Source organism: Onthophagus taurus, chromosome 6, assembly GCF_036711975.1.
Source record: "Onthophagus taurus isolate NC chromosome 6, IU_Otau_3.0, whole genome shotgun sequence".
Taxonomy (NCBI): Eukaryota; Metazoa; Arthropoda; class Insecta; order Coleoptera; family Scarabaeidae; genus Onthophagus; species Onthophagus taurus.
In genome coordinates, this window is record NC_091971.1 from 9,003,190 (window position 1) to 9,022,485 (window position 19,296).

At 33.6% G+C, this 19,296-nt stretch overlaps 3 protein-coding genes across 3 annotated transcripts in view; 1 reads left to right on the top strand and 2 right to left on the bottom strand.

Annotated features, from left to right (window-relative positions):
- Positions 1 to 10,959, bottom strand: part of LOC111427851 (26S proteasome non-ATPase regulatory subunit 1-like) — a 112,226-nt gene extending 101,267 nt beyond the window's left edge. The window contains exons 1-8 of the mRNA XM_023063193.2: positions 10,864 to 10,959; positions 10,690 to 10,807; positions 10,468 to 10,637; positions 9,557 to 10,409; positions 9,253 to 9,505; positions 9,013 to 9,201; positions 7,668 to 7,883; positions 6,644 to 6,708 (exon numbers count right to left, since the gene is read on the bottom strand). Of these exons, the coding sequence (XP_022918961.2) occupies positions 6,644 to 6,708; positions 7,668 to 7,883; positions 9,013 to 9,201; positions 9,253 to 9,505; positions 9,557 to 10,409; positions 10,468 to 10,637; positions 10,690 to 10,807; positions 10,864 to 10,882 (1,883 nt within the window). The 5' untranslated portion in view covers positions 10,883 to 10,959. The remainder of the gene's footprint in view (positions 1 to 6,643; positions 6,709 to 7,667; positions 7,884 to 9,012; positions 9,202 to 9,252; positions 9,506 to 9,556; positions 10,410 to 10,467; positions 10,638 to 10,689; positions 10,808 to 10,863) is intronic.
- A 291-nt stretch (positions 10,960 to 11,250) lies between these two features.
- LOC111427754 (zinc finger CCCH domain-containing protein 10-like) lies at positions 11,251 to 14,868 on the bottom strand. Its single transcript, XM_023063027.2, has 8 exons — positions 14,463 to 14,868; positions 13,246 to 13,453; positions 12,882 to 13,177; positions 12,639 to 12,828; positions 12,518 to 12,581; positions 12,322 to 12,459; positions 12,067 to 12,229; positions 11,251 to 12,013 (listed from the first exon to the last, which is right to left on the bottom strand). The coding sequence occupies exons 2-8, from the start codon at positions 13,431 to 13,433 to the stop codon at positions 11,337 to 11,339; spliced, it is 1,716 nt and encodes a 571-aa protein (XP_022918795.2). The 5' UTR covers positions 13,434 to 13,453; positions 14,463 to 14,868; the 3' UTR covers positions 11,251 to 11,336.
- LOC111427757 (Cuticle-tanning hormone bursicon) lies at positions 13,751 to 18,750 on the top strand. Its single transcript, XM_071196360.1, has 6 exons — positions 13,751 to 13,881; positions 13,943 to 14,067; positions 14,129 to 14,282; positions 17,792 to 17,910; positions 17,973 to 18,098; positions 18,539 to 18,750. The coding sequence occupies exons 1-6, from the start codon at positions 13,761 to 13,763 to the stop codon at positions 18,677 to 18,679; spliced, it is 786 nt and encodes a 261-aa protein (XP_071052461.1). The 5' UTR covers positions 13,751 to 13,760; the 3' UTR covers positions 18,680 to 18,750.
- Positions 18,751 to 19,296: the final 546 nt, after the last annotated feature.

A 19,296-nucleotide genomic window follows, 5' to 3' on the forward strand; every position in this document is an offset into this window, starting at 1 on the left:
TTTCGTTCACCATCAGCAACTTTCCTTTCTCTTTACAAAACCATCCTTCCTCACAAATTAGGAAATATTTTTAAAGTGTGAACGAAGTTCTTCTCGACAACGTCCACCAATCCCTCGTGAGTTGAATTTCTGAAAGTAGATTTCTGTAGGTTCGCAGTCGTTGACTTCGGACCACAGCTCATTTAAATTAGCAGTGGGACCGGTTCCTACAACTTAACTTCGTCCCGAGCTCCGTTAGAACAAAGGAAGTGTATTCTATCAAGGTATTTGGTGGAATGTCTTTGTTAGGAAGTCGTCTAAGAAATTGCTCCGCGGAAACGGAAGCACAATCAGTTGAGAGAGTTTATGTTACAAAATAATACAAAACAATAAGATTCAAGTCGCTATCAATATCATTGTCATCTAAAACCAACTAAAAATCTTCTTAAAGTGCACAATTTTCGACTTTAGAAACTTTATCCGTTTGTTCTCGTGTAGACGTTCATATGTCGCATATGCTTGATAAAAGCTCGTGTTTATAGAGAAACTTGACTATGAAATTGCTTGCAAAGCCAAAAGTTGTATGGCGTAACCGTTATTCGAAAGAAAACTTACAGAGCGAATACATTCCCGAAACGGTTTCTGATTTTGCTGATCCAATCGAAAAATCAATTGGAAAAATAACAACAAACCAGAGCTTTATTTTTCCATTTCCTCACTAATGGGATCACCGCGTAAACCATTGTATTGAGTTCGTTTTCGACTTCCTGTGAAGATAATAGAGCCCCGATAACCGTCAAAACACCGTTAATTGCACGCAATTAGCGCTCGGCACGGTCCATTGCGAAACCACCGCAGCCCTTGATTAATACATCGCGAATTTGTTTATGTAATTGAGGGGTAAAATTCGTTTATGACGTGGGAGGGTATCCGTTTTGAAAAATCCCAAAGCGACAATCCATTTTACAACCGCCCCCACGAGGAAAACGGGGAATAAAGATAATTGATGAGATGGATGGAACTTTATATAAGGGTGCAAAATTAGTTGAGGAAACAGTTCGATCTATATTTTAAAGCGGAAATTCCAACACCCACAGCTTATTTCAAAACAAAAAGGGTAACTATGGATTACCGTAACTTGTTGTATTGGATTAGTTGTAGCCTTTGTGCCCTCTCGAATAGGGGAAGGGATTCGGTGGTCGAGTTAATAAATTCTCTTGCTCTAAATCGATTCGGTGAATTATTGCTTCGCGTAGAACTAGGTGTCGGTGGAGCTTTTTGCAAAGGGGGTGTAACAATTTGCCTCTCTATCCGTTTCGTATATGTAAATTGTAAAGTTCGAAACTAGAACGGAACTTGTAGAGAATTACGATTCTCTGAATCAGAAGTTTTTTTTGTAACTTAATTAAAATTATCCTTTTAAACACAAGTAAAATGGTATGGGAAAAAACTTTACAAAAATAAGTAAAAGTTAAAAGCCTTTTTTAGAAATAAAATCGAATCTAAAGCACGAATAAACGTTATTTTTACGGCCCATTAGCTTTCTCTGATGCCTGTTCAAGTTAGAAGACGACGACGAAAACGACAGACATTAAGGGCCGAAATTAGCGAAGAACGTGCGAGAGAAAAAACGTGGGGCGTAAGGGGTAGCGGGTATAATCCGGTAATTTTCATTTTCCTTCGCGTCGAGTGGGCCAGGACGCAATCTCGTCTCGACTTTTTCGACTCAATTGGAAATCCTCCGGCCGTCAGATCCGGCCTCAATTGAGCCGAGGGCCAATTTCTCACCAGGCTTCAAGCTTTAGACCTGACAACTCAGACGGCCTTTTTGTTTTACAACCCTGAGAAACCGGCAATTAAGACCAGTTTTCGTTAAGGATGTTTGTGAAATCAATGTTACTGTTTATTTTTCTTGTCACTTATAAACGAAAAAAAAATTATCTTGGTTAAAAAATTGTTATTAGTCTACAGATCCACCTAGATCTGAACGAGATATGTTAGTTGCCGCAAAACGACGTGTTCATTCAAGAACGGAATTACAATTACACTAAGTTACAACTATGTACATCCACCGCCTGATTTACACTCCACGTATGTTTAGTAGGGGAATAGTGTCATCACCCATACAACTTTGGAAACACTCAACTTATGGTAACTGATAATTCATGATAATTTATGTAAAATTTCTCTCACTGTAATTTCAACTCGTTCCTGATGTAATAAGTCTAGTGAAGGTATCGCTAGAACTTCGGTGCTGGACTTTTTTTTCTGGCAGTATATATTTTTTTGGCAGCTAATACGTGTGCCATCTTCTATATTATGCCTTCCTCCCAAGGCTCATGAGATCCAAGGATCATGACCAGCCAAGATGTTCCACAAGATTTGCCCCAATACATACCATTGTAGAAAATCTATTTACTAGTAAAGGAGTTCTTCTAGTAATGACTTCTTTAATTTTTTTAATTTTTCATGTCTTTCTAATTGCTCTTGATTTCTTCTATTATTCAGAGTTATCTTCGTAATTCAGGTTCCAAATCTCCTGCTTCGCCATGGTTTCATTTCTATTTCAATGACTGTCATTTCCCTATCATTGTATTAAGAACATTTCGTATCCTTTCCACAATTCAGATGGCATTTCTAATATGCTTTGCTAAATGTTGACATCTGAATGCTTGCCAAAAAACAATGGGTTGAGAAGAAGAAATTCTAAAAACATTCCTACTTAACGGCAATTATAATGCAATAACAATAACCAATGGATTCTGTATTTTTGCATTATTCACGTTTATTGATTGTTCAAAAACTCCAGCTCAAACTTTAGACACTAAATGTTAACGATTTTTTGTTGATAGCAGTTTTAACACTACATCTAAAAAGTAAATATACTAATTTCAAAAATTATATATTCTGGCGGAGGTGCCAGTTTAAAAACATTATTATAACTTTTCATTTACATTTCACAAAAGAATTCAACAAATCTAAATTACAAATATGGGGCCAGTACATATCCTATTTACACGAATTATTTTTTTCAAATTTGCACTTTTATTACAAATTTATTGCTATAAACACCTAGCACATTTATATATTTTAGAATCGTTAATCGTATATTATAAATATATATTTCGTGCCAGATTTTAGTTTTAATACCAAAATAAACGTTCCCCGTTTATTACCCATATACAGATCCCCACCCGGTTTTCATCTCTCGCAGGAATAAACGCCATTTTAAATAACTGGCAAATGTAATTTAAACTTTAATACCATTTCAATTCGCTGTGTCACCGTTGCTCGACTCGCATTTTAAAGCCTAGCATTCTGGAAACAATACAACCAAAGCCAACAAAAGCGCAACCTTTCGACCATTCAACCTCAACCGACAATAATAATGATTATTATTAAGGTAGTTTGATATATCGACCAGAAAATCTTCGAAACGCGTTTATTGTAAAGATGGGATGATTTTCGAGATTATTTTTCAATCTTAGTTTAAAAATAACTATTTGCTGCCTTACAATGTAATAGACTATTACCATCGCGAATACGTCGCTTCATTGATTTAATTTGTCAGCGTAAATGTGTCGATTATGGGTGTGTTCTACCTCGAAGCGAACTGAGGTTAATGGGTCGAAATGTTCCACCACGCGATTGATGAATAACATACTAAATTACAATTGGTCATCGATTGATATTTCAGGTTCACGTAAGCATAAATAATTTCTATTCGCCACGGTAGACGTTTCCTAATTAACAATCTGTCGAGTCACAACATATAAATCTTTTTATTAATAAAATATGATGTGGTGGTTTTAACGAATGGTATCTCATCGTTACGTGCCTCGTAAATAGTGATAATACAGGAATTTCGCTTTCAGCGTACGAGGTACGTGGAAAAATTGCAATATTTGTGCGTCGGGAGCGCCGTTGAAAGGTTTTCCGGTCATAGCACGTACGGTAAAGCCCGGTTATGAGCGAACCCAACGAGAACGCCTTTTATTATGGCGTCGCATTGATGCATTGATTTTCTCGTTTGTACACAAGCTGGAACGACTTTAATGGTGCCGTTTTAAAACTTTATACCATAACAAAAAAAATAAATGAATTCATACAAAAACATGACATTAAGATGAAAGGAGAAAGCTATGAGATACGTTTCGATTTATCCTCAACTTATTGAATCCGATATAGCTAAAAGCATATAGACCTAAAGTCCATGTTATATGGGGAGTATGAAATATTACGGTACCTATATTAAAGTAGGATAAAAAGTTCGATACAGGTTTTAAATAAAAACTCCGATGTAAACTTTATTTCATTTCATAGCCAGACCATTTTTTTTATTCTTTTTTAACCCCAGACGTTTTGATTTATGTTTTTCTCTTAAAATCAAACGAGTCCCATTCACGATAAAAATAACTCCTTACCTTTTAACTTCATTGACATAAAAAGAAATACAATAAAGGAAAGGAATGAAAAAATTAAAGATTACTTGCAAAATAACACACCGACGTTTTCTTAACCATTTCTAACGATTAATAGCCACCACCGCATAGCATATTTGCAGTGGCGGACGTTGGCACGAACCCTCTCTCTTTCCACTAACTGGCCGTCTGTCTCCGAATGACACCCAATTTATTCCCTTCAACGCTACACCAGTCACTTTGCCCTAGGGTGGGTGTGACTGCTTCACCTTCCGTAAATTCGTTTCCGGCCCCATACACTGTTAATATTGTCACGGGGGTGATCGATATCGAACCGACATACTTTTCAACATAATTTTTACATTATTCGACACGCTTAAAACAATTCAACAATAAAATATTGATCATAAATGAAACAAAATGAATTGAAAAAGGTATAAAAGTGTGTGCTAGAAAATTTCATATAACCCAGTAATTTAAAAATTTTTCGAATTCCCCCTCTCTCTATAGTACCGACAGTAAAATAGATGTTCTCGATTAGATTACGTAGCAGGGGGTATTGCGTTTTTACGTTTGGGGTTCGGATCTCGAACAGGTGACGGTTTAAAAAATGACCGGCAATAAAACCCGGAGCGCCATAAAAGCGGAAAAGGAACGCTTTTGGAATGCAGGATGACCCGTCGTCGTTCGGCGGTGCTAGCAACAGCAGGAAGAGAAGAGAGATTGATGTTGAACGCAGCACTCGATTTTAAAACCGTTAAAATCCGGACCGGCGGTTTTGCCCACGGTTAAATTGTTAAAAATCGTCGATTTAAATGAAAAAGGACACCCCAAGGTCAAATTGCCACCATCCCCCGGAAAGCGGTAAATTTAAATTTGTTGTTTTCTCGTGGGATATTTATGGTCAGAATTGGGTTTGCTCGGTGACAAATTAAGACGTCGTTGCGAACGAAAGGGTCCACCACCTGGAAGTGACACTGCGTCCGAGCGCTAAAATTGACAATTAACCGCGAAATTAGAAATTATCGCACTCGGATGAGGACGACCGGCCTCATTACTTCGCCCCGGTTAGGAAAGTAGATTTCCGCTTGTCGATTTTCCGAGTGGTGCTCGGGGAAAAATCTTAATTAATAGTTTCATCCACCGTTTCCCAGGAAAAAAGGCCAATTCAACTCGAAAATGAAGCTGGAGCTTCCCGAACGAAAGTACCGTCATTAAATCGTCATTCGGAATTAATCTGGAACCAAAGGGTTTTAATTACGCTTCACCGCAGTTAAATATTCAATAATCGATTTTTTTAAATTTTTTTAAAAATAAAGTTTAAGAAAAATATTCCATAAATCGTTTTAAAATTTTATTATTATAGTATCGATCGTAAATACGGTGATATTTTAATAGGCCCATTACGACCTGCGATAAATCTTGAATTATAGTAGCAATTTAAGGATAACGCTGTGACGTACGGCCACTTTGGCTAGGCTGGGTTAAATCGTGCTATTTTCGTACTCACTAATCAGATTAAACTTCCATAACGTTAATTGATTGAAACGGTTTACCTACCCGAAGTTAATTACAAAGACAAAGTATAGAAATATATCTCTTCTCTTGAGATACTTTTAGATCTTGTATTACATTAACCGCTCTAAACAACATTAAAAATAAAAGTATGAAACACCTAGCACTCATCCCTTTCCTGTAAAGGGTTGCAAGCAAGTAAAAGATTACATCAGCACAACCTCCGAGAAGCTTTTAACGCAAGAGCATGATTAAGAAGCATCCAGAATTATTTAAAAGCTCGAAATGACAAATCCCGTACCCATCCCCGTTTAATTATCTCTAAAAACCATCCGTATCAAAAAACTTCTATTTTTAGATTCAATTTCCTTTTTACCTCCACATAACATTTCTCAATTTATAACCAGTGGAAACAAATCCCGCAAACTTTATGTTGTTTTTTCGGGAAACACACGAGTTTAATTAAACCTCTTGTAGGCGGACAAAAACGCACTTACCTTTAAAGGTAATAATTAAAAATGCACAACTTCAACGTGACCGTAGCGCCGTTACACACGCGAGGTCAAAGTGGAGAGTTAATTAAATAAACGCTAACCGCACGAAAGTTTATTCCTTTTAAATACCATAACGGTGGCGTTAAAAGGGTTAACGAGTTCCGTTCGAATCGCGATCAATTTTTTTTTAATATTAAAAAAAATCATATTGAAATGGTTTCAAAAGGAACTCACCTGAATAAGAGAAACCCTAAGGCGGTCACTGCAGCTCTGCGAACGTCGTCGTTTACATCGGACACCTGTAGAAGATGAAATTAAATTTTTGAAAGAAATCATACAAATATAAATATCGCGAATTTCTTATTCATCTTATAAAAAAATGTCGAAAATAAATTCTGTTGGCCTTGTGTTATATTATAACCTTTTCGCTAAAAGTTTTGCATTCAAGTTTTGCACACCACGTCAAGCGCCATAAATGGGATTTGAGGTTTAATTTCGGACGAATTCATAACGGGCATTAAAATGAGGCGGCGAGACAGGACGAAAGGGAGACGATGAGGCATCGGCCCCGCGTTACAAAAGGTCACGAGTTCAATTCCCCGCACAGACATCAGATTTTTCATCTCGAATCCCCCACGCGTTTTAGAAATGGGTCGGGATAGAGCCGACCTCATAGCAAACTAAAAACAATTTCCTCCCTCCTCTACCTCTCTTTACCGAGAAGCATGTGGGCTTATTTCGACGAAATTGCCTCTATTGGGGCCTACAAAAGTTGGCAGACGTCATCAGGGAGGATTGAAATATTTATATCTACAAAGGTTTAGTTTGCTTTGTACAGTTTATTCAATTTTAAATATCTAAATGAATTCAACTAGTTTTGAAATCCCTAGAAACATGAAATTATGAGAATTTAAAAAGAAAAAAGGTTCTACGTTCTCGTAAAAGCTTCAAGTACGTCGTTTCCCTTACGACCTCATTCGTTACCGTCCATTGGATAATGCCCCAAAACAAATAACGTTTTCACCAACGGCACCCACAAAGCTACTTGCGCTGATAGAAGCAAATAAAAATGCGACTCCTGGGTGTAGTAAAGCTCTCCGATAGCGACTATAGGTCATCATCTTTTCCGCGAAATGCACAATTTCCCCATTCCCAAGGACGATAACCAACGGATTCAATTTAGTTCCACCAAATAGAAATAACCTCATCACCTTTTATAGGTTCACCAACATTTTATTGATCAAAAAAATACACTTACCGCAACGTGCAAAAGCTTCCTTATTGCTTGATTATGACCGGTTCCACAATAAGCCATTGCCAAAGTATACATTCCGGATCTTCGCAAAATTGGATCTTTATCAGATGTTAATTGAGCTATTAATGGATCTGCTTCTTCTAATCTTCCAAAAACTGTAAATGCTATTCCAACAGCTAAGCCACGAAGTATTTTTTCATGTTGACTTTCTTGGGCATACTGTAAAAAAAATTAAATTAATACTGCATAATTTTAGGTTTCAACTAGAATATCCTGAATAAGAATCTAATTTCAGAAAGACACTGGCAATATAACTATTTAGTAATTCGATGTGTAGAATAACTAAAAATCTATGTGGATTCGAGTTGAAAACCATTGTGGAATTGAAATCTAGCTCAATTCAATACTGGATAGAAACATGACAACTAACTTAGTTATTGGATTGGATTTTCCACTAGATTCTCTACAATATGCTGATATAAAAACATTGATCAAATTAATCCTGCGCTATTTTTTCATAATAATTTGTTAATAATAATAATCAATATTAGTCAATTATCATGATGACGACTTGAAGTTACCTCAACATCATTCCTAAGCCCAGTGAGCAAGATTACTTTCTTTCGAAGTCATTTCGACCAATTAGTCTTTACTAATTAAACTCCAAAACAAGTCAAGTCAAAAGTTAAATTAAACTGTTAAAATTATTTGATCACAAGGTAATTTAACTCAAAACTGCTTAGTTTTAAAGCAAACCATAAAGCAACTTAGCTACAAAATGACTTGATCACAAAGCAACTCAACCTCAACGTACCTCAACCGCAAGTAACCTAACTAAAACCAAGTCAAACCAACACTAAAGTAAGTCAACCTCAAAATTATCAAACCCTTATAATCTAAACTTTATACAAAATAAATCAAATCAACCCAACCTAACCACAACGCAACTCAGCCACAAAGTAATTCTAAAGCAAGCTAACCAATTCCTAAAGCAACTTCACCACGAAATAATTCAAGTCCAATAAAAAGAGTCCCAAGCACATAGCAAGATCCCAACCCCAAAACCAAAGCCAATTTCAAAAATATTCAATTTCAAAATAATCCAACTCTAAAACAAGCTAATAAAACCATAAAGAAGCCTAAGTCCAAGGTAAGCTAACCCAACAATTCAATTTGAAAGCCCAACCCAACCCCAAATGTAAAATAACTTAAACAGTAATTCTAAATGAAACCGATCCTAGCCCAAAGCAGCATATAGCATAGTAATAATAATGAAATATTGTAAAATATTCATATAACTAACTAGTATGAAATCATTAGCATTAAATAATTATTTGTGTTATCTTACCGCAACCATATCTTCAATCGCAGAACCATTTTTAGAACCTAACATCACCATTCCCATTGCAATACCAGCAGCTTCACCAGTTGTTGCATCGTCTTGATATAAATTAAATTTTAATTGTTCATAAACATCTTGCCTATGGGTTCCCATAGCAGCTAAACCTAACCCTAAGCAACCACCATGACGAACCATCTAAAAAAAATAAATTAACAAAAAAATTTTTTTTTAATAGATTACTTTCACCTCATTTTGAGCATCTTTTAATTGTCCAAGTAAGTAATCGATGATTTTAGCGCCGTGATTAGCATGGATTAACCCCAAAGCATATAATCCGCCTCCCTCTGAATATCCAGAAGTTGGACCTACCTCCTTTGGGAGATAACTTTGCATTAAAGACAAAGCTTCTTGTTCGTGACCGCGGTGAATAACACCCAAAGAAGCTGTTGCTGAGAGTTTAGACCAATTAGTTGCGCGTGACAGCCATTCTAGATTATCTCTAAAGAAATACAATAAGGAGTTAGGAATAAGAGACAAAAATAAGAAATACCTTAAAAATTGATCGCTTGTGGTTCCACTATGCATAAAAGCATTCGCAATAATTGTCGCAGTATGGCAAATGCTAACACGTACGCTATCTTTTGTTTGTTTCAAAATTAATAAATCTGATTTATTTGAACGAATCAAAAATTGTAAATGTAACTCTATAGAAATTTCCCCAGCAAGAATATTGTGAAGTTTCTCCAATTTCAACTGATGTAATCTTTCTTCTTCATTCAAATTGTCTATAGACCTCTTCACCTGGCTAGTCCCAACATCATCAAGAGCAGCTTCAAGAACCGCCTCAGGAAGTTTAGGTCTTACGCTCTCTTCCAAAACAGACGGAACCGGAGCCGTAGCTCTTAAACTTTCCAAAACCCGCCCCAAAAATTGTTGAGTCGCGGAATCGTAAAGATCAAATGCAATTTGATAACCCATAAGTTCATTTTGTTCTTCAGATTGAATTAATCTTGCTAAGATTTCAGCGACGGAAACTGGATCTTCCAAAAAAATTAAACACTGACACATATTTACGTAATCAGGTGTGTCTAAACCTCTGTAGAGACCGACTAATGAACGAAGAACAGTGTTTCTAAATCCCCTATTTGGAATTAAACTCATAACGATTTGATAAGCGTATCCTAGCATGGCGGGTACATCATCTGCTTGAGTAATTGCTAATTCAAAAATATCTAATCTTCGTGTTTCTAAAGCCAAACCTACGGCTTGTTTATATTGACCATCTTGAAGGCATCGTTGAAACATTCGGTTTACGATCGATTCTAATCGAGGATCAATTTGTTTCGGTATTTTACCATCGAATAAAGATAATCGATGTTGAGTATAATGATCAATACATTTTGCTAAATGATTTTAGAGAAAAATAAGTTTTATTAAAAGAAGTGGGATATTTTATTTTACCAATAGTCGTTTCAACGTATTCCGTGCCAGAATTAACATCAAATAAATCACCCGCTCCTAAAGCGTAAGTTAAAGAATCTTCAAACGAACCCAAATGATAATAAACTTTGCTAGCTACCAACGCGGCCAATTGATGTTGTTGAAAGTGTTTGTCTTCGTGGAGAATTTCACTGAATTAAGAATAAATTTAAAAATTAAATCAAAAAATTAAAATAAAATTACATTTTATCGATAGATTCAGAAATTTCCGGCCAAAATTGATCAACAATCGTATTCAAACGTTTTAAAGCAAACACTTTTAATTCGGGTCTTGGTTCTTCTAACAATGAAATGATACCAGCTAGAAAATAGGAAAATATAATTTTAAATAATAACAAATTGAGCAGGGTGTCTCACAAGCTGACGTAATATTCATTTCTGCAATATGAAACGAGTTAACTCAATAAAATCTGTTGAATTTGTTGAAAACCGTTTGTTGCAATTTCAAATTAATTGACGGTTTCGTTGTGTCAAATATATTCAATTGTCAAAAATTTGTTAATGCTTCTTAAAACGGGTCCATTTGAAATAGAAAAAAAACAAATAAAATGTGTAATAAAAATAGGAATTATGATTAGGAATGAAAACATTCAACAGCATAAATAATAATTTAATTGTACTTCTCATCTCTTAAACTTACTGACATATTCAATTAAATCAATATTCCATACATATATAATTAAGCTAAATAAAAGAGAATTGCAAAAATAAATAAGGCTATTAATAACCATACAATCACAAGAACTAACTAAACTAACCCCTAATTAAAAGAAATTAAAGAAAACATTTTATATACAAGTCCAAAACCGTAAATCGAAAAACTCATAATTTCAGTGAGACAACGCGTGGTTCATACTCTGCGTCATAATCGGATAAGAAACCATCGGTTGCGTTGCATTTGACATAGCTATAGGTTGCGAGGTATTAATCGCGGTCATTTGACTTCCTCTATGCATCTCCAACTGTTGAGTCGCACCCAAGTTTTGTTGGGCGGCTGCTAATAACTGTTGGTTCGTACTGGCCAACGCAAGCTGTTGAGGAACGCTGGCGACGGCTAATTGCTGTGGAGTATTCGCCAAAGCTAACTGCTGCGCCTGCGACGTCAACTGTTGGTTGGTATTAGATGCCAAAGTGTTCGCCAATGCTATTTGTTGAGCTTGGGTATTGAGTTGTTGATTAGCCAATTGTTGGGAGGTATTTGCTAAAGTTAACTGTTGATTGCTTCCAGTCAACGCGATCTGTTGACTACCATTAGCAATTGCGATTTGTTGACCTTGCGAAGTTAATTGTTGGGGTGCATTTCCAAGAGCCAACTGTTGATTTGCCATATGTTGGGCTTGAGACGTAAGTTGTTGAGTTGTCGTTGCCAAGGCTAATTGTTGAGCTTGAGAAGTTAGCTGAGGTTGGGCTTGTTGGGCGAGATTATTTGCAAGGTTTTGTTGGGCTATTGCTAATTGGGCTTGGGAACTATTCGCCAAAGCCAATTGATTCGATTGATTCGTCGTTACTAATCAAAATAATCAAATTAAATTAATAAAAATAAAAAAAAAATTTTTTTACCAAGTATTTGTTGACTGGGTGCTAAAATTTGAGCCGGAGGAGCGATGCTAACCGCTGGACAACCGGAAATTGAAACTGAATTTCCAGAAACTGGATTGCAAGTAGTTACTGTTGCTAATGAAACCGGAACTGTGGCGACACTTGCTGTGACAGTTCTTATTACCTTGAATAAAACAAAATTTTTTATTAAAAGATTGTGATTACATTGATTCTCATTAAGAAATCAAAGAGAAACTTTTTAACTTATAAACTTACTTGAGGAGTTGTATTTTGTGACAAAGAATTAGCTAGAGTAACAGCTGGTCCTGCAACAGAAGCATTCCTCTTAGTGGTGACTCTCAAAGTAGCGTTTTGATCCAATAAAAATTCATTAGTAGCCGTCAAATCAGACACCTGTAAGACAAAAAGAAATTTAAAAAATAAATTCTCTTAAAATTGGGTTAAAAAGAACCTTTCGTTTTAGTTGAGCTATTTCTTTATGAAGCATACTATTTTCTTCTTCCAGCATAATAGTCCTTTATAATAAAAAATAAATTTTATAAATCCTTTTTAAGTTTTCTTGAATAACATACCGTGCATCGATTCTACTTAACATCCCAGGTGGTGGATTTCCTGCAAAATAACCTCTAAATCCAATTCTCCTGTGATGAATTTCTGTAGATATACCATTATCCAATACATCTTGATGAGAAAGAAATCTTCGCTTAGGTGGGGTTGGTCCAAAGTTGCAATCATCCACAATTATTCGGTTTCTACTAAAATCTATATTTTTTTTTGTTAATAATATTAAGTTTATAAATAATTTATTTAATTACCATTTGGATTAAAGCGTATGACTTGAGGCTCATGTCCACTAACATTATTCCCAGTGCTCCTAATTTGATTATTAGAATTGTTCCTAATTAACTCCATAATCTCATTATCTTCCTCTTCTTTTGTAATGTGTCTATATTTACAAACAGGGCGCCGACATGCACCTTTTCTAAACATATTACAAACCGGCAACAAACCAGGAAGCTGACTTTTTCTTGAAGCCTCAGCTAAAATTTGATTGGACATGTCTCCAGTTTTCTTGTATTCTTCAACTTCCTCTCTTGTACAATGAATAAACCTAATTTTACAATAAAAACTCACATTTTCAACGAACATAATTATAAAATTTTTTTTATTATTACTTACTTGCAGTTGGGTCTAGGACATGTAGCATTTTGAAAATCGTGACAGAAATTCAAAGACCGCACCTCAGTTTCATGCTTGTACTTGCAGAATTTTCTGTTACAAGTTCCCCTGGAAAAATCTCTACAAATACTGTCCTGACTTGAATCGTTTGAAGGTTCCGTTTTGACATCGTCCGAAGTATCGGACATTGTACGAGGGTGTCGTCGTCCTAAAAGGGTGCACATAAAACTATAATCGTGTTTCAACAGCAGGTGGTCAAAAGAACGAAATATTGATCTTAATTTAAGATAGAATGTTAATCTTGAAAAATAATTACTTAGGTAGGAATTACAATATATTATTTCTACAATGTATGCATAAAATATTAATTGAAACAGATTAAGTAAATTTTAAAAAAAGGTTGCATCAAATAAGGAGAATATGAATTTTACTCAAAACTGTTTTCTTTTTCTTGCGGGTATAAAAACAAGTTGCGAACTGAACGAGTTTTGCAGTATAACAGCGACTCTGCTAAAATGAAGACCTTCTTGAAAATCCTGGCGCTTAACTTTTTATTTAATAAAATACAAGCTTATAACGCTTTACCCGGCGATGAAACTTGTGAAACATTAAATTCGGAAATAAACATTGTAAAAGGTAAATTTTATGCAGCCATAGTTTATATTTTCCCCGTTATTGTTATTAATTCTTTTTTTAGAGGAATATGATGAATTAGGAAGACTTGTAAGGAGTTGTAGCGCTGAAATTGGAGTAAATAAATGTGAAGGATCTTGTAATAGTCAAGTTCAGCCATCTGTGATAACACCAACAGGATTTTTAAAGGTAATTTTTTTTCTAATATAAAAAAAAAATTGTATTACACCAATTTCTGACTTATTTCTAGGAGTGTTACTGCTGCCGTGAAAGTTTCCTTCGTGAAAAAGTAATAACATTAACTCATTGTTATAACCCAGATGGATTAAGAATTATGGATCAAGAACTTCAAACGATGAACGTTAAATTAAGAGAACCGGCAGATTGTAAATGTTATAAATGTGGTGATTTTACTCGATAAGTTGCAGTCGAAAAAAGTACAAAAATAATCATAAAAAAACAAATTTTAAAATGAAATTTTATCTTGTTTCGTGTTGGTGTCTAACTTAAAAAAACTAAAATGTTCTTAATTTATTTTTAATTTTAAATAAAAACCAGCCCAGAACTAAATTCAAAATGCTCACCTTTGTTTTTATTTCTAATCTCAATTTTCTCGCTTCCTTTTCACCTCCACCCAAAAAAATGATACAAAATCCAAATAACGCAGAAATTATTCTGTGGGTAAATTATATTTTTCGTGGATATTCTTAAACGATGTCGTCTCCAACTCTGCCAAATAACCAAGTACCACTTGAGTAAAATCCTTCGCTTCGTTATAGTCGTGTAGGAGTTGCATTTCTGCGCTCAAATCTAGAGCTTTTTCACCTTCCGCAGACCTCAGAACTAATTCCTCGGTAAGTTTTCGATCTTTCTCAAGCAACTCGTTATGTAAATCTTCAAGGCAGTATGTATCAAGTTCTTCTAGCTGGTGTGAATTTAGATGTGTTTGTTTATTCTTCGTATTAGATGATTGATTTTGTACATTATTTACTGAGGAATCCATTTAAACAATTAAACATTATTGAATGAAACTGTAAAAAAATGAAAAAATAAGTTGGAATTTGAATATCTAATCACATTGGTAAAAAAATGAATAAATTATAGATAGTATTAACTGGATTATAAACTAATCATTAATTTATCTAATCCTTACTTAATTTTGGTCTTAATTGAAATATAATTATTATAACTTGATTGGAATTTGCTGTAACCCACCCCTACACATTAACTCATTAACTGTCATATGCACAGAAACGCAATATGATTGCCTTGATTAACTGTCAGTGTTAACTCATATATCCACCAAATCATCCATCATCGGTTTCAAAACTCAGGTTTTTTCAATTTACGGATTAAAATGGTTTATTTTAAAGATCGATATATCAAGAGCAACAATCATTTATTATTTCTACGTAACAGTTATGAGTTTGAAATGTTTGACGGAGCGGTTTCAATAAAATTGCATGTTAAATTTAAAAAAACATCCGATTATCGAAGTTACCGGCAAATTCTCCGACAAATTTTAAAGTTTGGAGAACTTGATATACTTAGAATACTGCGCATATTTTAGCTTTTTCGGTATTCTATTTATTTACGCAGAAAACAGAGGCGTTACTCTGTTATAAAAAATTCCAGTTAGGAATTAGAAAAACGTCAATAATTCATTTTAATTTAACAAACATTCCCAACGTATTCTTATACATCACAGATTTTGAATTCAGGTTATTTCATTAATCATTAATATAAAGTCTTTAATTATAGCAGTGAATTAGCAAAATTAGCAATGAATGGAAGAGACTTGGTACGAGTTGAAGCATTCGTGTATCTTGGTAGTATTGTTGGAAAAGAAAAATGGGCAGAGGAGGATATGAAGAAACGAATACAGAGAGCAAATGGGGCCTTCGTGAAATTGTACGGCAATGCCTAATAATATAGATTCTTATGTTGAGGTGGTCTGAGTCTCTTTTTCGGCATCTTGTGCGACTTTTGAGGCTTCTTTCATGAGTTGATAAAGTTCTCGATTGGTGCGGCTTAAAATCACTATATCATAATTGATGAACATCATATCATTTTGCATTCCTGGCTTCCGTATAACGATCGGTAGGAACCAGTTCGAATGATTCATTAGGTCGGTCGGTATTTTTCGTACCAACCCGATTTAAATTTTCAAATTTATTTTGGTTTGGTAGTCATTGTTCGCCGTTACAATTGTATTTAAAATAATACAAAACATGTGAAAATTAATAAATTTAATTACTTAATTAGGGGTACGTACAAATAGATAATAGTAAGCCAGTAACTTTTCAATAGTTACCTATCTGTAGTATTTATCTATGCTATTCAGATTTGCGATGGTAACCAACGTTCTCGATATAGCATATGAACGTTGAAACTATAAAAGTATTTGAAAAGAAATTCAACTTGCAATGAATAATTCTGATACTGCAATAACATCCAGTCCTACTTTAGATGTATCACACAAGGAATTCCTTGCTTTTAGGGAAGGTATGATTAATTGCCTAAATGAATACTACCAAACAAAAACCATGGCTTAGGCAAAATTGAGTCTAAAGTGATTTAGTATTGCATCTAATGGCCAAATTTATGTAGAGCAACTAAAAAAATAGAGGATACTAATTACCAAAATTAATGACCTTGAGAAGTGCAGAACACTAACTGTCAATAATTCAATGTATTTAATATCTCTTTCAATATTTTTATTCTTAATCTGAGTTTTTTTTATTATTAGTGAATTTTAGAATAAAATCCATCTTCCAGAACAAATTAACACCCTTCCAACAACTCTCTACTAAACTGAACACCGTTCGCAAAAAGCTTAAATGTTGTGTGTGCAAACTGGGGCATTTTTAGCAATACACACATTAAGATACAGGAGGTATTAACAGTAATTTCTAACTATTTAAGGGAAAAATATGAAATATGATTAAATAAAAAAAATTATTGCACAAATAATATAACAGAAATGTTATGTCAAAAACTGTAAAGTGAATCAAAATTTACTGTACTGCTATCATCTTGCACTTAAGTAGTAATTAATTTTTAAATTTATATTAAGATTTTTTTAGAATGCCCTATTTAATCAATTAAAAAAGTATATATTTATAACTTTATCAATAGAATATTTATATATATGAGATAAAAGATTATTTTATTCATTCATCAAATTACTTAAACTAGTAAATTTTCTACATACCAACATTTAATATATCAACCACAAATTATTAATACAATATTCTCTTCAATACTTACCTTATGGAAATATCACTTCAAAATACCTGTTTATAAAAATACAAGAAAAAGCCGGTTTAAAATATTTTTCTCGACCAAAATTGAATTCATTCAACAAGTAAAGTTCAATGCAAACGGATAAAATCGCTGCAAAAATGATTGTTTATTAGAAAAAGCTAAAAACTGTAAAAAAATCTTTCTGTACACAAAACGAGTAAATATGCAAAAGCACTTTAAGAATGCAGGAAGCTGATATAATAAAACAAAATACAAGGCTCCATGTGGAGTGAACAGAAAATTAATACCAGGATATAAGTGGTTGAGTAGTAAAAGCCACATTGGACCCCCTCACGTTTAAACACGCAATAGCTTTATCTAAAAACGTTTTTCCTCGCACGATAAAAAAAAATATTTTACACAAACTTATTCTTTTTGGGTGTATATAAAAGATTGTTTCTCCCAAAAGCGTTTCTATACGGTTATAACCTTCAAAGAAAATGTGTCTATCAACATTAAAGAAAGGTATTTATTTAAATTATTAACTTTGAAGTATTTAAATTTAAAAACATCTTAGGACTACCAAATTTTGGAGGATACATCTTATTGTACACAATTTTATTAACGGCAACCTGTTTAAATCCCCGAATTAAAACCGTTGAAGCAGCTGGGACAACGGATGAGTGTCAATTAACGCCGGTAATACACGTTTTACAATATCCAGGGTGTATTCACAAACCAATTCCAAGTTATGCATGTATAGGACGTTGTGCGTCTTATTTACAGGTATAGTTCTAATTAAATTAACATGCAATTTGAAGCGAATAACTTTACTTACTTATTTATAGGTGTCTGGAAGTAAAATCTGGCAGATGGAAAGGTCGTGTATGTGTTGTCAGGAATCAGGGGAACGTGAAGCTTCCGTTTCACTGTTTTGTCCAAAAGCTAAACCTGGTGAGAAGAAATTTAAAAAGGTCAGTTTTTATCAGTATGCAAAGGATAACATGATGTTTTCTGTACATAACCTATATCTGATTTTTAATTTTTTCTACTTACGTTCGTTTTGAGGTGATTTTAAGACGATTTTTATTAATTAAAATCCCGTTTACGTATTGAGAGTAAAATACGATCACAAACAAGAGTTGAAAGCCATTTTATAAATCATTCCGGAATTGAGTGTGCCGGTAAAATCGGTTTCTGTAATCAATTTTTACAAGAATTTAATTGATTAAAATTAAAATATTTATTTTATTATTAATTAATTTATTTTTAAAAATCGATTTAAATTATTTTAAAGATTAATTAGATTTGCCCGTTCGTTTTTATGTGTTAATTTTACGTCGTACGTTCGTTGTAAAACTTGTTATTGATTGTGGCGGGATTTTCAAATTCAAATTCTTCTATATTCTTTTAGGTGACCACAAAAGCCCCTTTAGAATGTATGTGCAGACCTTGTATTGGATTTGAAGAAAGTGCAGTTATACCACAAGAAATAGCAGGATATACGGACGAAGGACCTTTATCAAACCATTTCTTAAAATCAACAACTCAATAATAAACATTAAAATAGACTATTTATTTATTATTATTTATTTATTTTTAAGCTAAAAATATTTATGAATAGGATGAAATTTTGTGTGCTTTGATTGTTTTAAACTTTTGAATACAATTTTGTGAATGTTATTGACGTTTTAAGCTGTTAATGTGATAATAATAACGCCAAATTTATGTAATTTATTTTTTTATTTGTTTTATTATCAAAAATAGAATGTTTGTGGTCAGATTTATAAATTATATAAGTATAGGTGTTCGCTTAAAGCGTGGATATTAATTTGTTTGTTCATTTAATTAATTTATATTTTGTATTATTAAATAAGATTATCGTCGGTGTATGTATTTAAAATAAATGAATTGAAATAAAAGAATTATTCAAATATAAAATTGACTTTTATGCTTTTTCTTAATAACGACTTTTTGAACGGTCTATATAAAGCTTAAATTATAAAGAATCCAACGTTATAATTAAAATAAATAAAATCAATTTGTGTTTACAATCAAAATTATTAATAACAACGTAATAATAAACAAATAATTAACGTTTAAGATAATAAATATTGTAGTTTCGTACTTTATAGACACCTGTATAAAAAAAGACTGGTTATTTTAAACTAA